Source organism: Mobula birostris, chromosome 4 (genome assembly GCF_030028105.1).
Source record: "Mobula birostris isolate sMobBir1 chromosome 4, sMobBir1.hap1, whole genome shotgun sequence".
Lineage (NCBI taxonomy): Eukaryota > Metazoa > Chordata > Chondrichthyes > Myliobatiformes > Myliobatidae > Mobula > Mobula birostris.
The window spans coordinates 157,559,749-157,576,055 of NC_092373.1; the positions used below are offsets into that span (position 1 = coordinate 157,559,749).

General features: G+C 41.6%; 1 protein-coding gene across 2 annotated transcripts in view; it reads left to right on the forward strand.

Annotated features, from left to right (window-relative positions):
• rnf170 (ring finger protein 170) overlaps nt 1-16,307 on the forward strand; it is a 45,830-nt gene that overhangs the window by 17,475 nt on the left and 12,048 nt on the right. For both annotated transcript variants that reach the window (XM_072256313.1, XM_072256314.1), the window contains exons 2-4: nt 2,680-2,832; nt 8,492-8,579; nt 10,651-10,759. In XM_072256313.1, coding sequence (XP_072112414.1) covers nt 2,696-2,832; nt 8,492-8,579; nt 10,651-10,759 — 334 coding nt within the window. In that variant the 5' untranslated portion in view covers nt 2,680-2,695. The remainder of the gene's footprint in view (nt 1-2,679; nt 2,833-8,491; nt 8,580-10,650; nt 10,760-16,307) is intronic.

Sequence of the window (16,307 nt, forward strand, 5' to 3'; positions counted from 1 at the left end):
CTGAAATGAGGGGGAAAAAAGTCATGTGTTAGTTCTTGAGAGTTCTGATAAAGTAAGGGACAAAAAGTTACCAATACTAATAAATTGAAAGCACTGGGTGTTGTATACTCAAAAAAATAAAAATAACATGAGTATGAAGAAATTTCTTCACATAGATGGTGAAGTTTTGACATTCTCCACCCAAGGTACCTGTGGTTGTTGAATAAAGGAGGAATATGAAAGAGCGAGATCAAAATATTTTGATACTGAGGAATTTTAAGACATAAGTTTGCACAAATGTAGAATTCAATATTAGTTTTTTGAATTGCTTTGCTAATTGGAGGGGCTGATGGCCTGGTTCTGTATGTTTTTAATGAAAGAAACAATATTTTTTGAATTCTTGAGCAATTTACCGTGCCTATAGAAAGAATTCACCACCCTTGGAAGTTTTCATGTTTTATTCTTTTACAACATTGAATCACAGTGGATTTAATTTGGCTTTTTTTTATATACTGATCAACAGGGGGAAAAAAACACTTCTGTGTCAAAATGAAAACAGATCTCTACAAAGTGATCTAAATTAAATACATATAAATAATACAGTAATTGATTGCATAAGTATTCACCCCCTTTTAATATGACATGCCAAACCATCATTGATTTTAGAAGTCACTTAATTAAATGGAGAAAACTTGTGTGTAGTTAAGGTTGTTATAGCTGGGGGTGGTAATACAGACAAGCTCCCATTACCTATTAAATGCTCCCAATGGCATGTGCCTCAAATAGCCTCTGAGAACCAAGTCTGGCTCCTGGCCTTCACAAGTGGCTTAGCTACTAAGCCCAGCAGCACAGTTTCCACTGGCAAGAGAAGGGGCAAAGGTGAGTTACTGGCACCTTAAAACCAGACTCTTCAGACAGATGGGGCTCGTCAGCTGTGATTACAGCTCATCTAGGAGAAGGAAAACTCTGATCTCAAACTTTCACTGCCTTATGGCTATAACCCCTCATGGGGAAGGTTTCAAGAGTAAGACCCAAGGGAAAAATCCAGAGCTGGAATCCTGAAGGCAGTCCTATATTGAGTTCAATGTTGTCTGGCTACTCCTACGGCACTGCTTGTACCAAACCGTATTGGTCTGTATCGTTCTTTTGGGTTCATCAGATGAAGGGGGGAGCTTACTACATGGGCAACAGCTTGCTCTCTATATCATACTGCCCAGTCTTGTGTATCTAGACAGCTGGGATGATGGAGGCCTCAGTCAAGGTGTTTCAATTGATTGTTAGTAAAAATACACCTGCTTCTGGAAGGTCCAACTGCTGGCGAGTCAGTATCCAATCAATGTAGTGTTGTCAGCAAATTTAATTAGCAAAAACTACATCATGAGGACAAAAGAACACATCAGGCAACTCTGCGAAAAGGTTATTGAAAAGTACAAGTCAAGAGATGGATGCAAGAAAATTTCTAGTCACTGAATAACCCTTGGAGTGTAGTTAAATCAATCATCAAGAAATGGAAAGGATATGGCACAGCTGTAAATCTGCCTAGAGCAGGCTGCCCTCAAAAACCGAGTGACATGCAAGTAGTGGAACTAGTAAGGGAGGCCACCAAGAGACCTATGACAACTCTGGAGGAGTTACAAGCTTCAGTGGCTGAGATGGGAGAGACTGCACATACAACAACTGATGCCCGGGTGCTTCACCAGTCACAGCTTTATGGGAGAATGGCAAAAAAGAAAGCCGCTGTTGTGGGGGTGGGGAGGTGGAGATCTCTTGAAATCTTGGCTAGAGTTTGCCAGAAGGCTGTGGGAGACTCTGAAGTCAGCTGGAATTGGGTTCTATGGTCTGATAAAACCAAAATTGAGCTTTTAGGCCATCAGACTAAACACCATGTTGGGGATAAGCCAAACACCACACATTATCAAAAACATACCATCCCTACCATGAAGCATGGTGGTGGCTGCATTATGTTGTGGGCATGATGCAGCAGGCCCTGGAAAGCTTGTGAATGCAGAGTGTAAATTGAATGCAGCAGAATATAGGGAAAACCTGATGCAGTCTGCAAGAGAACTACAACTTGGGAGAAGATTTGTTTTTCAGCAAGACAATGATCTCAAACATAAAGCCACAGCTACACAGGAATGGCTTAAAAACAACGAAGTTAATGTCTTGGAGTGGCCAAGTCAGAGTTTAGACCTCAATCCAATTGAGAATTTGTGGCTGGACTTGAAAGGGCTGTTCAGTCATGCAATCTGACTGTTTGAGCAGTTTTATAAAGAAGAATGGGGAAAAATTGCAGTGTCCAGAAGTGCGAAGCTGATAGAGGCCTATCCACACAGACTGAAGGCTGTAATTGCTGCCAAAGATGCATCTACTAAATACTGAGTGAAAGGGGTAAATTTGTAGAGACATGTTTTCACTTTGACATGAAGAGTCTTTTCTGTTGATCAGTGTCAAAAAGGTCAAATTAAATCCACTGTGATTGAATGTTGTAAAACAATAAAACATGAAAACTTCCAAGGGAAGTGAATACCTTTTATAGGCACTGTATTTGGTAATTTTGTAGTTGTAATAGAATAGGTGTTCTTATTTTACAAACAAAACACTTTTTCACCTAATTAAGTTCTTGTAGTTGTCATAAACTCTAAATGTATATAGTACAAAGTATCATTTGCTCTGGGTGCTTATCATTTATGTTTTATTTAGGAATCTGTCACCTGGTATGGAACAGCATCCAGAGCATGCACTTGGAACAAGAACTGATGATGTTTCACTGATTGAAGGAATAAGCAATCAGGTTCTTCTGACTGTAACAATCACCATTACAATGTTGGGCAGTTTGGTAACATTCCTGTATAGGTGAGAATATATACTTTGATCTATTTAATTTTATTTTTGGCACAATTTTAAATGCTGTCCATTACCAACTCTTGTTATACATTACACATTTTGCCATATTATACAAACAGTTCCTGATTCTAGTGTGACAGGGTGTAATCAACGAAATAACAAAAATTTAAATAAACTGGTCTCCTTTTAAAATGGATTTATAAGAAAGAACTGTGACCCTCAGGTCGTGTTCGTCAAGGGAAAAAGGCTTTGGCCCCGCCAAACTGGGAAATCACGTTTGTATGGCTGTTGTGTAATGTACCCCCAGTTACAAACCCACAATGCAAAATATCAGACAGTGCACCATATGCAGTTAAATGATTGAACTTTATGAATCTTAATCTGAATATAGGGTTAGTAATGAAAATGTTTTTAAAAGGGCCCAATTCAAGTCAAAAGTTCCCGTTGGAGCTCACGCAGTAGTCATTCTTCCACCATCAGTCTCCTCCAAGCGTCGCCGACCTTCGGACTCTCAGATCCCAGTCCACTCCGTCCGGTGGTCTACCAGCTCTCTCCACACGCTTCTTCCCTCTTCATCTCTCCTCGACAAAGGACAGTGATAAAACATCCTTCCAGGTACACAAGACAAAGCAGCAATCTCCGATTGGCTAACATGCATACGACAGTCTTGTTATCTCCAGCCATAACCCAAACATTGATGCTACAGAGAAACCGTTACCTCAGCAGTAAATATTACAGAGAAGCCATTACATTAGCCTTAGCAGTGAAACATTACAAAGAAGCCGTTACAGAAAAAGTCTCATAAGTGGAAAGAACATTTGAGAAAAATAGCGAATGAATTTTTTATTAGAAGGTAAAAGACTGCAGATGCTGGAATCTGGAACAAAATAGCACTGAGCAGATCTAGCAGCATCTGTCAAGATAAATAATAGATTGACATAGCGGGTTGAGACATTGCGTCTGAATTTTTTGCAGATGCTGTTTTATGACAATATGTGGAGAAAATCCATCACAACCAAGTGATGCAGTCACAATGACAAGTTTGTATGATTTCCATTATATTTATGAACATGTACGTTCACGATAGGCACTTTGTTTCAATTTTTTTTATTGTTTAGGAACTAGTTTTGCCTGTTGGTTCAACTATTCATGTTTCAAGAAAGATCTTGTCTTCTATCTATATGTGTCCTTTCAATGTCACACTACATGCAAGTGGAATGGTTCCGAGATTCACTATTTTGTAATGCAAGCAACAAATATGTTGTGCACGATTATTCAATAAACAATCTATTTCAAAAGAAATTTGCCAAGATGTTTCCTGGCATGAAGCATTTCAGTTGTAAGCTGAGACGGGATAGATAGGCAGCACATATTTTTCTTCAATCAGGAAAGACTGAGGGAGGACTTTTTAAATTATTATATAGAATTGAGGAGCTTAAATATGGTAGATAGTGGAAAAACTTCCTCAAAATGGAAATATCTAAAATCATGTTTAAGGCAAAGAAGAAAAAAGTCAGAAGAGATCTATGGAATTTTTCCCCCAATCTGGAGTGCACTGCCTGAGAAAGTGGAGGCAGGTATTCTTGCAACATTTAGTGTCTGAATGAGCACTTCAATGATAAAGGCATAAAAGGCTATGGATTAGTGGGCCAAAGGTGCATTTCTGAAAGTGTGTAGCCCTGCTTTCTCTGGCGGACAGAGCGTAGGTGTTCAGCAAAGCGGTCTCCCAGTCTGCGTCGGCTCTCGCCAATATATAAAAGGCCACATCGGGAGCACCGGACGCAGTATATCACCCCAGCCGACTCACAGGTGAAGTGTCGCCTCACCTGGAAGGACTGTCTGGGGCCCTGAATGGTGGTAAGGGAGGAAGTGTAAGGGTATGTGTAGCACTTGTTCCACTTACAAGGATAAGTGGAGGGAGGGAGCCAGGAGGGAGATCAGTGGAGAGGGATGGGGGGGACGAATGGACAAGGGAGTCGCGTAGGGAGTGATCCCTGTGGAAAGCGGGGGGGGGGGGGGAGGGAAAGATGTGCTTAGTGGTGGGATCCCGTTGGAGGTGGCAGAAGTTACGGAGAATAATATGTTGGACCCGGAGGCTGGTGGGGTGGTAGGTGAGGACCAGGGCAACCCTATTCCTAGTGGGGTGGCGGGAGGATGGATTGAGAGCAGATGTACGTGAAATGGGGGAGATGCGTTTGAGAGCAGAGTTGATAGTGGAGGAAGGGAGGACCCTTTCTTTAAAAAAGGAGGACATCTCCCTCGTCCTGGAATGAAAAGCCTCATCCTGAGAGCAGATGCGGCAGAGACGGAGGAATTGCGAGAAGGGGATGGCATTCTTGCAAGAGACAGAGTCAGAAGAGGAATAGTCCAGATAGCTGTGGGAGTCAGTAGGCTTATAGTAGACATCAGTGGATAAGCTGTCTCCAGAGACAGAGACAGAAAGATCTAGAAAGGGGAGGGAGGTGTTGGAAATGGACCAGGTAAACTTGAGGGCAGGGTGAAAGTTGGAGGCAAAGTTAATAAAGTCAACGAGCTCAGCATGTGTGCAGGAAGCAGCGCCAATGCAGTCATCGATGTAGCGAAGGAAAAGTGGTTTGATTTAACTGAGGAAGGGTACTTAACCATGTAATAAATTTATTTATCCCAGTTGAAATTAATGATTTTGGATGATAATTGCTTGTTTTTATATCTAAATAAAAGACAAAATTAATAACCAGTTAGTAATGGATATAGTAGTGATCTGGTAGTTAACATTTTATTTTACAATATTAAAATACAATTTTACTACATTTGGAATATCATCAATATTTGTAAGAATTGGAGGGAAATATTAGCAGTAACAAGAAATTTAGCATGATACAGATTTTGGAAAGTATTTAAACATGGAAAGCTAACAAAGTTAGTACTTTAAACATTTGTGCATGTGTGTGTGTATAATAAATTAAGTGGGATGAGGAAATGAGCTGAAGATTTTCTCAGATGTTACATATAAAACAGCAAGAGATAAACAAATTGTTAAATGATTTTAATGAACAGGGAAATACATAAAAAGGATAAAGGGAACAAAAATAAAAAGGATAAATGTAAAATTTTTTAACTTGTTGAGGATATAGGGACACAGTGATTATAGACTTCAAATTTCAATTTCATACTCATATTTTTAAAAACTTTTTTAGGATGTAGGCAATGCTGACAAATTCAGCACTTATTGCTGTTTTTAATTGCCCTTGAAATTGCCACCTTCTGAACCGGTACTACTGTTCTGCATGGATTTTTCAGGATTTGGCCTAGGCAATTGACCCTGCCTTGTACAGCTGGATCCTGGACTTCCTGTCAGATCGCCAGCAGGTTGTAAGAGTGGGCTCCCTCACCTCCAACCCTCTGACTCTCAATACAGGAGCCCCTCAGGGCTGCGTACTGAGTCCCCTTCTTTACCCTCTGTATACCCATGACTGTATCGCCATCCACAGCTCTAATCTGCTAATTAAATTTGCCGGCGACACTACATTGATTGGCCTAATCTCAAACAATTACAAGGTGGCCTACAGGGAGGAAGTCATCTCTCTGACACAGTGGTATCAAGAAAACAACTTCTCCCTCAATGTTGCAAAAACAAAGGAGCTGGTTGTGGATTGCAGGAGGAATGGAGATGGGCTAACCCCTATTGACATCAATGGATCTGGGGTTAACAGCTTTAAGTTCCTTGGCATCCACATCACCGAGGACCTCATGGTCTGTTTACACCAGTTGGGTGGTGCAAAAGGCACAACAGTGCCTCTTTCACCTCAAGACGGTTGAGGAAGTTTGGTATGGGTCCCCAGATCCTAAGAATTTTCTACAGGGGCACAATTGCAAGCATCCTGACTGGCTGCATCATTGCCTGGCATGGGAACTGTACCTCCCTTAATCGCAGAACTCTGCAGAGAGTGGTGCGGACAGCCCAGCACGTCTGTAGTTATGAACTTCCCATGATTCATGACATTTACAAGGACAGGTGTGTAAAAAGAGCCTGTAGGATCACTGGGGACCCAAATCACCCCAACCACAATCTATTCCAGCCGCTACCATCCTTGAAACGGTACCGCAGCATAAAAGCCAGGGCCAGCAGGCTCCAGGACAACTTCTTCCTCCAAGCCATCGGACTGATGAACTCTCACTGATGTGAGTGTATTCTATATTACATTGACTGTTCTATTTATTATAAATTACTATGATTGCATATTTAGACAGAGACATAACGTAAAGATTTTTACTCATGTATATGAGGATGTTAGAAATAAAGTCAATTCAATTCAAGGAATAGCAATTAATTTGAGTCAGGATGGTTTGTGACTTCAAGAGCATCCTATAGGTAGTGATGGTCCCATGTGCCTATTGCTTCTGTGCTTTGGATTGAGGACTGACATTGAATAGCCTGCAGTTGAATTTAAAAGTGATTGTTTTAAAATTTAATTCAATAAATCTGGTCATTTTTGGACCTTATTTAGATCAAGAACTAAATAATCCATGATCCAAACCCATGAAATTTGTGTAACTTTCTACCTTCATGATTGATGTTTTTTTTAAAAGAAAATCTCTTTAATTCAGATTCACAATCCATCTAAATTAAAATCTGTTTAGACCATAGACTTAGAGGCAGAATTTGGCTAATTGGCTTATCGAGTCTGCTCCACCATTCCATCATGGCTGATTTATTATCTCTGTCAACCCCATTTTCCTGCCTTCCTTCGTAACATTTGGCGCTACTAGTAATCAAGAACCTGTCAACCTCTGCTATGGTCTTTTCAGCCATCTATGACAAATCCACAGATACACCACTCTTTGACTAAAGAAATTCCTACTCCTCTCCATTCTAAAGGGACATCCCAATATTCTGAGGCTGCACCCTCTGGTCCTTGTCTCCCCCACTATAGGAAACATCCTCTCCACATCCACTTTCTCTAGACCGTTCTATATTCAATGAGGTCATGTTGCTTGCAGGAATATTTAGATTATGAAGACACGTAGTCCTCTTTTATTGTCATTTAGTAATGCATGTATTAAGAACTGATACATTATTTCCTCCGGTGTGATATCACAAAACACAGGACAGACCAAGACTGAAAAAACTGACAAGACCACATAACTATAACATATAGTTACAATCAGTGCAACAATACCATAACTTGCTGAAGAAGTCCATGAGCACAGTAAAGTTCAAAGTTTCTCAAATGTCCCACATCTCACGCAGACGGGAGAAGGAAGAAAAACTCTCCCTGCCATGCCGACTTTAATCCGACTCTGAGTCATCCGAAAACTTAGCTCTGATCAGCTGTCTGACACCGAGTACTGAGCGCTATCTCTGTCCGAACGATTCGACCTCCTTCTCAGTTGCCAAAAGCAGGCAAGGCAGGGGATTTTGAGGCCTACCCTCCAAAAGATTCCCGACCACACAGTAACGACAGCAGCGAACGGGCATTTCAGAAATTTCTCCATATGTTCCTCTGTGCTTTCATATCCATTCTCCATCAAATCAGAATTGTCCACGGCCCCTATTTAAAAGATACGATATCATTTTTCACCGGAGGGCTGCGCACACGCAGGCACGCCGCCATCTCCTCCCGCCTTTATTTAAAATCTTTTTGTAATATTTTAATCTGGCTAATTTTTTTTTCATATACTCTTGTAGAAATGAGCAGCAAAACATCCACCCCGAGAATCAGGAACATATAAGGGAGCTCCGACAACATCTCCAAGCTGAGGCTTTAAATTCCCAGGTAAGAGCTTTATTCAGGATTCAAGAATATTCAATGGCAATTCCAGTACAGAAGGGTAAAGGAGAAGAAATAATTGTTACTCCAGATCCAATGCAGTAGAATAAAAAACACAATATGATGAAGAACGCAATAAATATAAATACTTGGCTTATATACATCGATACATTAATTGTATAAATGACGCTAGACACAGGAGTATTTGTACATAAGTTGACTCTGACGGGATGAGTGATAGTAATGGTGGTGGAGGTGTTAATCAGCCTTACTGCTTGGGCAAAGTAATTATTTGAACTTGGTGGTCCTGACGTGGATGCTATGTAGCCTTCTCCCTGATGGAAGTGGGGCAGAGTCTATGAGCAGCGTGGGTAGGATTCATAAACTTTTTCACCATTTTCACATTATGTCACAGAAAACTATCTTGCAGCAAAATTGGTAACTAATCTATGTTGCTAAAAATCTTTTATGCACCATGTGATTGCAGTACGTTTGGAGATGTATTAAACTGTGGCCTCCTCTGTCAATTTAAAACTCAAAATAGTTTTATTTTTCTCTTTCAAACATCGGGTGCTATTATTCCTCCTTCCTATATGCAGATAGGGTGTTGATTTTACCAAAATTATTGTGACTTTGCCTCCTAAATTTGCAGATGTGTAACTGGAGTGTAATTTCAATTCATCAAATCCTAATACAGACTGAGCATAGAGGTGGTCACAACAAAGCAGAACTGACAAATGTATGGCATTGGTGTGCATTTGAAAGCCTATTACATATTTGTAGATGACAGAGCATCTATGGATAGAACTCTTCAGAGAAATTTGGAGGTGACTTGCCAAGTTGAGCGAAGTCATAACTAGCAATAGGTTTGCAGCAATAACAGTGTGTGAACCATTCAAGGTATTGGCAAATAGTTGGATAATAGAGGAAAAGCAAATGGAGAATAGCTTCATAATATTAATTAAGAGTACAAAGAAAGAGGTGTACATGACTGTGATCATCTGGTCGTATTACTGTAAGGTTAGAACAGAATCAAGTTTAATATCACTGACATATGTCATGAAATTTGTTAGGTTAGCAGCAGCAGTACAATGCAATATATGATGAATGTAGAAAAATGAATTGTAGTAAGAATATAAGTATACGTATGTGTGTGTGTGTGTGTGTGTGTGTGTGTGTGTATCTCAAAATCAGGAAACAAACGATAAGACGTTAATATCCCTTGTGCCAATGGGTCACGTGCACCTGCACAAGACTGCCTTGATGTTGGGTTGACGCTCAGGGGTTTTCAAGTGGGCACCCACCTTCCTCGATGTTTCATCGATTAGCCCACTACATCTCCGAAAGGCTCGACGATGACTTCTGGCATCCCTACCTTGATGCTGTTATGGAGCCCAGGAGAGGTCTTTTTGTTTGATTCAAAGCTATGACTGCTTTTTTTTTTATTCCACTGAGTTTTTTCTAAGATTATGTTTAAATTATACTTAATTTATTTTTAAATTATATTTAAATTAAGAATGGTGTTAAAACAGAAATAATAAAAAGTGAGGTAGTGTTCATGAGTTCAATGTTCATTTAGAAATCGGATGGCAGAGGGAAAGAAGCTGATCCTGAATCACTGAATATTTGCCTTCAGGCTACTGTACCTCCTTCCTTACATTAACAATGGAAGAGGGCATTAAGGACCCCCATCACCCAGGTGGATAAAACAGTAATGAAACATAAGAAAATTGGCTTTTTGAATAGTGCTTGGAGGCAATAAAAAATTTTACTGATCTTAGCAAGGAAAAAGATTACAAATTGAAATTGATTGAAATTCATTTCTTGAGACCTTACACCAATTTTGAAAGAGTTGACCCTAAACAAAGAACAATGTAGCCTGAAAGAATATTGGCAAAGTTTTAACCCTTCAAACATGCTGTTGCAAGATCTGGTTCTAATATTGCAAACATTTAGAGTGAACTATGTAGAATGAAGCAATAATTGTCTTCCAAAATAATACTATTAAAATATATTATGTAAAAAATCTAGATCTTGAACATCAAATCTACTAAATGGGCATTGTCTTATATTACAGAATGGATTTGAAAGCAATCGTCACCAGTTCTACACTGATACGTCCTGTCCAATTTGCTTACAGCTGGCTGTATTCCCTGTTGAAACCAACTGTGGCCACCTTTTTTGTGGTATGTGATTGTTACCTTGAGATAGATGAGAGCAAAAAGAGTTTTCAAGTACTTGGGTTAGACTTTTTTATTTGAACTTCAGCCCCTTAGTTGGCAGCTCATCTAGGAGAAGAAAAACTGATTTCAAACTGTCTTGCGGCTATACTTGGTCACGGGGAAGGCTTCAGGAGTAAACCCCCAAGGGAAAGTCGGGAGTTGGAATCCCTAAGGCAGTCCAGAGTTGAGTTGAACACTGACTGGCAACTCTGGCAATGCCACTGGTGCCAAACTATATCTGTTTCTGCCATTCCTTTGGATTCATCTTCTGCATGGAAAGGGGGAGTCTGCTGCATGGGCAACACCTTACTCCTCATATTTTACTACCCTGGCTTGCATATGATGTAGACAGTATGACCCATGGTTAACCCTGACCAACAGAGGGCCTGGTACAAGGGGACAGCATCCACTTAATGATCAAATTTAGCTTGATCTGGAACTCAGAAATGTGGAAGGAGGGGCTTAAATTTTCATTCCTCTCAGTATTAGGAGGCTGAAGTGGATCACTGGAGAACATTATCCATCCTTTCAGATTGTTCTATGCTTCCTAAGCTTGCTGGATAAATATTTAGTTAGACCTATTGCAGTTGTCAGTTGGAGGGGTTGAAATGTGTTTTCTTTAATGCGTGAAGTATTAATAATGGTAATAATTTAAAGCTTATTGTGAATCAGTACATGGAATTACAATGTATGGCTATTACAAAGACTTGGTTATCTCAAGGGCAGGATTTAACTGCTGGGTGTTCTGTGGTTTAAATGTTTCAGAAAAGATGGGGAGGCAGGTAAGAGGTGGAGGAGATGGCATTGTTAATCAGGGATATTATCACAGCTGCAGAAAGAGAGGATGTCATGGTGGGATCGTCTACTGAGTCAGTGTTGATAGAAGTCAGACATAGGGAAGGATCCTATTGTCATCAATGGAACTGTGGTTGAGAGGGTGAGTAGGTTCAAGTTCCTTGGTATACACATCACTGAGGATCTCACCTGGACTGTACATACTGGCTGTGTGGTGAAAAAATCACAGCAGCGCCTCTTTTACTTTAGACGGCCGAAGAAGTTCAGCATGAGTCCCCAGATCCTCAGGACTTTATACATGGCCACCAGCAGGAGCTTCCTGACTGGCTGTTTTAACAGTCTGGGGACAGTACTATTGTCAATCACGGGGCACTGCAAAGAGTGGTGTGGACAGCCCAGTCCATCCGTGGATGTGAGCTTTCCTCTATTCCATAAGACAGAGGAGCAGATTTAGGCCATTCGGCCATCAGGTCGGCTCTGCCATTCAATCATGGCTGATCCTTTTTTTTTAGCCTCGTTCCCTGGCCTTCTCCCCGTAACCCTTGATGCAGTGTCTAATGAAGAACCTATTAAGCTCTGCTTTAAATACACCCAACGACCTTGCCTCCACAGCTACCTGTGGGAATAAATTTGGCTAAAGGAATTTCTCTGCATCTCTGTTTTAAATTACAGCCCTCTATCCTGAGGCGGTGCCCTCTTGTCCTAGACTCCCCCCCCCCCCCCCCCGCCATGGGAAAATTCCTTTCTACATCTACTCTGTCTAGGCCTTTCAACATTCAAAATGTTTCAATGAGATCCCCCCTCATCCTTCTAAATTCCAGCGAGTACAGAACAGACTCGAAACCATCAAACATTCCTCGTTAAGTAACCCTTTCATTCCTGGTATCATCCTTGTGAACTTCCTCTGAACCCTCTCCAATGCCAACACATCTTTTCTTAGATGAGGAGCCCAAAACTGTTCACAGTACTCAAGGTGAGGCCTCACTAGTGCCTTATGAGGTAGACTCATCCAGAAAGTCATGAGCATGTGATCCATAGAAACTTGCCTGCATGGATTCAGAATTGGCTTGCCCATGGAAAGTAGAAGGTGGTGGTAGATGGAGCATATTCTGCCTGGAGGTCAATGATGAGTACTATTCCACAAGGATCTTTCGTGGGGACTCTTCCTCTGAGATTTTTATAAATGAGTTTGATAAGAAAGTGAAAAGCTATGTTAGTAAGTTTGCAGGTGGCATTAGCATTGGTGGGGTTGTGAAGAGTGTAGAAGATTATTGTGGTTTGTAGAGGGATATAGACAGGATGCAGAGCTCAGTAGAGAAATAGCAGATGACATTCAATCCAGAAAAGTGTGAGGTAATACACATTGAAAGATTGAACTTGAAGGCAGAGTAGAAGGTTAATAGCAGGATTCTTCGGAGTGCAGAGGATCAGAGGAATCTTGGGATCCACTCCCATAGATCCCTCAAGGTTGCCATGCTGGTGGATGGTGGTTCAGTAGGCCTTAATTAGTCAGGGGATTGAGTTCCAGAGCTATGAGGTAATGTTGCAGTTTTATAAAACTCCGGGTCATTTCTGGTTCCCTCATTAGGAAGGATATGGATGCTTTAGAGAGCGTGCAGAGGAGACTTACCAGGATGCTGCCTAGGTTTGAGAACATGTCTTATGAGGGAAGGTCAAATAAGCTAGGGCTTTTCTCTTTGGAGTGAAGAAGAATGAGAGGCAACATGACAGAGGTGTATAAAGTGGAGAAGCATAGACAGCCAGTGCTTTTGTTTTTCCCCACAGTGTAACAATGGCCAATGCCAGAGCCAATCAGTTTAAGCTGTGAACAAATATTTAGGGGAGATGTCAGTAGATTCCCCCCCCCCCCACCAAGAGTGGTAGATGTGTGGAACTCACTGCCAAAGATGGTGGTAGAGCTGATAAACTAGGAACATTTAAGAGACTCATAACTAGGCACATGGATGTAGGAAGAATGGTTCCTCTCTCACCTCTCCTCTTCTTTTCACCTGCCTGTCACATTAACTTAGTGTTCCTCCTCCTTCCCTTTCTCCCGTGGCCTACTCTCTATCAGATTTCTCCTTCTCCAGTACTGTACTTTTTCTACCCATCACCTCTCTGCTTTAGGTACTCCTGTTTGAGTACTGTTGGGGGGGACAGCTTACCCGGGGGAAGCGACAGTGGCCATGCCTCTGGCACAGAGTCTGGCCCTGTAGCTCGGAAGGGTAGGGCAAGGAAGAGGAGGGCAGTTGTGATAGGGGACTCGATAATAAGGGGGTCAGATAGGCGATTCTGTGGATGCAGTCCAGAGACCCGGATGGTAGTTTGTCTCCCTGGTGCCAGGGTCCGGGATATTTCTGATCGTGTCCAAGATATCCTGAAGTGGGAGGGTGAGGAGCCAGAGGTCGTGGTACATACCAATGACATAGGTAAGAAAAGGGATGAGGTCCTGAAAGGAGAATACAGGGAGCTAGGAAGGGAGTTGAGAAAAAGGACCTCAAAGGTAGTAATCTCGGGATTACTGCCTGTGCCACGCGACAGTGAGAGTAGGAATGCGATGAGGTGGAGGATAAATGCGTGGCTGAGGGATTGGAGCAGGGGGCAGGGATTCAAGTTTTTGGATCATTGGGACCTCTTTTGGTGCAGGCGTAACCTGTACAAAAAGGACGGGTTACACTTGAATCCTAGGGGGACCAATATCCTGGCAGGGAGATTAGCGAGGGCTACTGAGGTGACTTTAAACTAGAATGGTTGGGGGGTGGGAATCAAATTAAAGAGGCTAGGCATGAGGAGGTTAGTTCACAACAGGGGGATGGGAACCAGTGCAGAGAGACAGAGGGGTGTAAAGTGAGGGTAGAAGCAAAAAGTACTAAGGAGAAAAGTGAAAGTGGCAGGCCGACAAATCCAGGGCAAGCATTAAAAAGGGCCACTTTTCAACATAATTGTATAAGGGCTAAGAGAGTTGTAAAAGAGCGCCTGAAGGCTTTGTGTGTCAATGCAAGGAGCATTCGTAATAAGGTAGATGAATTGAAAGTGCAGATTGTTATTAATGATTATGATATAGTTGGGATCACAGAGACATGGCTCCAGGGTGACCAAGGATGGGAGCTCAACGTTCAGGGATATTCAATATTCAGGAGGGATAGACATGAAGGAAGGGGAGGTGGGGTGGCGTTGCTGGTTAAAGAAGAGATTAATGCAATAGAAAGGAAGGACATACGCCGGGAAGATGTGGAATCGATATGGGTAGAGCTGCGTAACACTAAGGGGCAGAAAACGCTGGTGGGAGTTGTGTACAGGCCACCTAACAGTAGTAGTGAGGTCGGAGATGGTATTAAACAGGAAATTAGAAATGTGTGCAATAAAGGAACAGCAGTTATAATGGGTGACTTCAATCTACATGTAGATTGGGTGAACCAAATTGGTAAAGGTGCTGAGGAAGAGGATTTCTTGGAATGTATGCGGGATGGTTTTTTGAACCAACATGTCGAGAAACCAACTAGAGAGCAGGCTATTCTGGACTGGGTTTTGAGCAATGAGGAAGGGTTAATTAGCAATCTTGTTGTGAGAGGCCCCTTGGGTAAGAGTGACCATAATATGGTGGAATTCTTCATTAAGATGGAGAGTGACATAGTTAATTAAGAAACAAAGGTTCTGAACTTAGAGGGGTAACTTTGAAGGTATGAGACGTGAATTAGCTAAGATAGACTGGCAAATGACACTTAAGGGATTGACGGTGGATATGCAATGGCAAGCATTTAAAGGTTGCATGGATGAACTACAACAATTGTTCATCCCAGTTTGGCAGAAGAATAGTTCAAGGAAGGTAGTGCACCCGTGGCTGACAAGAGAAATGAGGGATAGTATCAATTCCAAAGAAGCATACAAATTAAAAAGTGGCTCACCTGAGGACTGGGAGAAATTCAGAGTTCAGCAGAGGAGGACAAAGGGCTTAATTAGGAAGGGGAAAAAAGATTATGAGAGAAAACTGGCAGGGAACATAAAAACTGACTGTAAAAGCTTTTATAGATATGTAAAAAGGAAAAGACTGGTAAAGACAAATGTAGGTCCCCTACAGACAGAAACAGGTGAATTGATTATGGGGAGCAAGGACATGGCAGACCAATTGAATAATTACTTTGGTTCTGTCTTCACTAAGGAGGACATAAATAATCTTCCAGAAATAGTAGGGGACAGAGGGTCCAGTGAGATGGAGGAACTGAGCGAAATACATGTTAGTAGGGAAGTGGTGTTAGGTAAATTGAAGGGATTGAAGGCAGATAAATCCCCAGGGCCAGATGGTCTGCATCCCAGAGTGCTTAAGGAAGTAGCCCAAGAAATAGTGGATGCATTAGTGATAATTTTTCAAAACTCGTTAGATTCTGGACTAGTTCCTGAGGGTGGCTAATGTAACCCCACTTTTTAAAAAAGGAGGGAGAGAGAAACCGGGGAATTATAGACCGGTTAGCCTAACGTCGGTGGTGGGGAAACTGCTGGAGTCGGTTATCAAAGATGTGATAACAGCACATTTGGAAAGCGGTGAAATCATCAGACAAAGTCAGCATGGATTTGTGAAAGGAAAATCATGTCTGACGAATCTCATAGAATTTTTTGAGGATGTAACTAGTAGAGTGGATAGGGAAGAACCAGTGGATGTGGTATATTTGGATTTTCAAAAGGCTTTTGACAAGGTCCCACACAGGAGATTAGTGTGCAA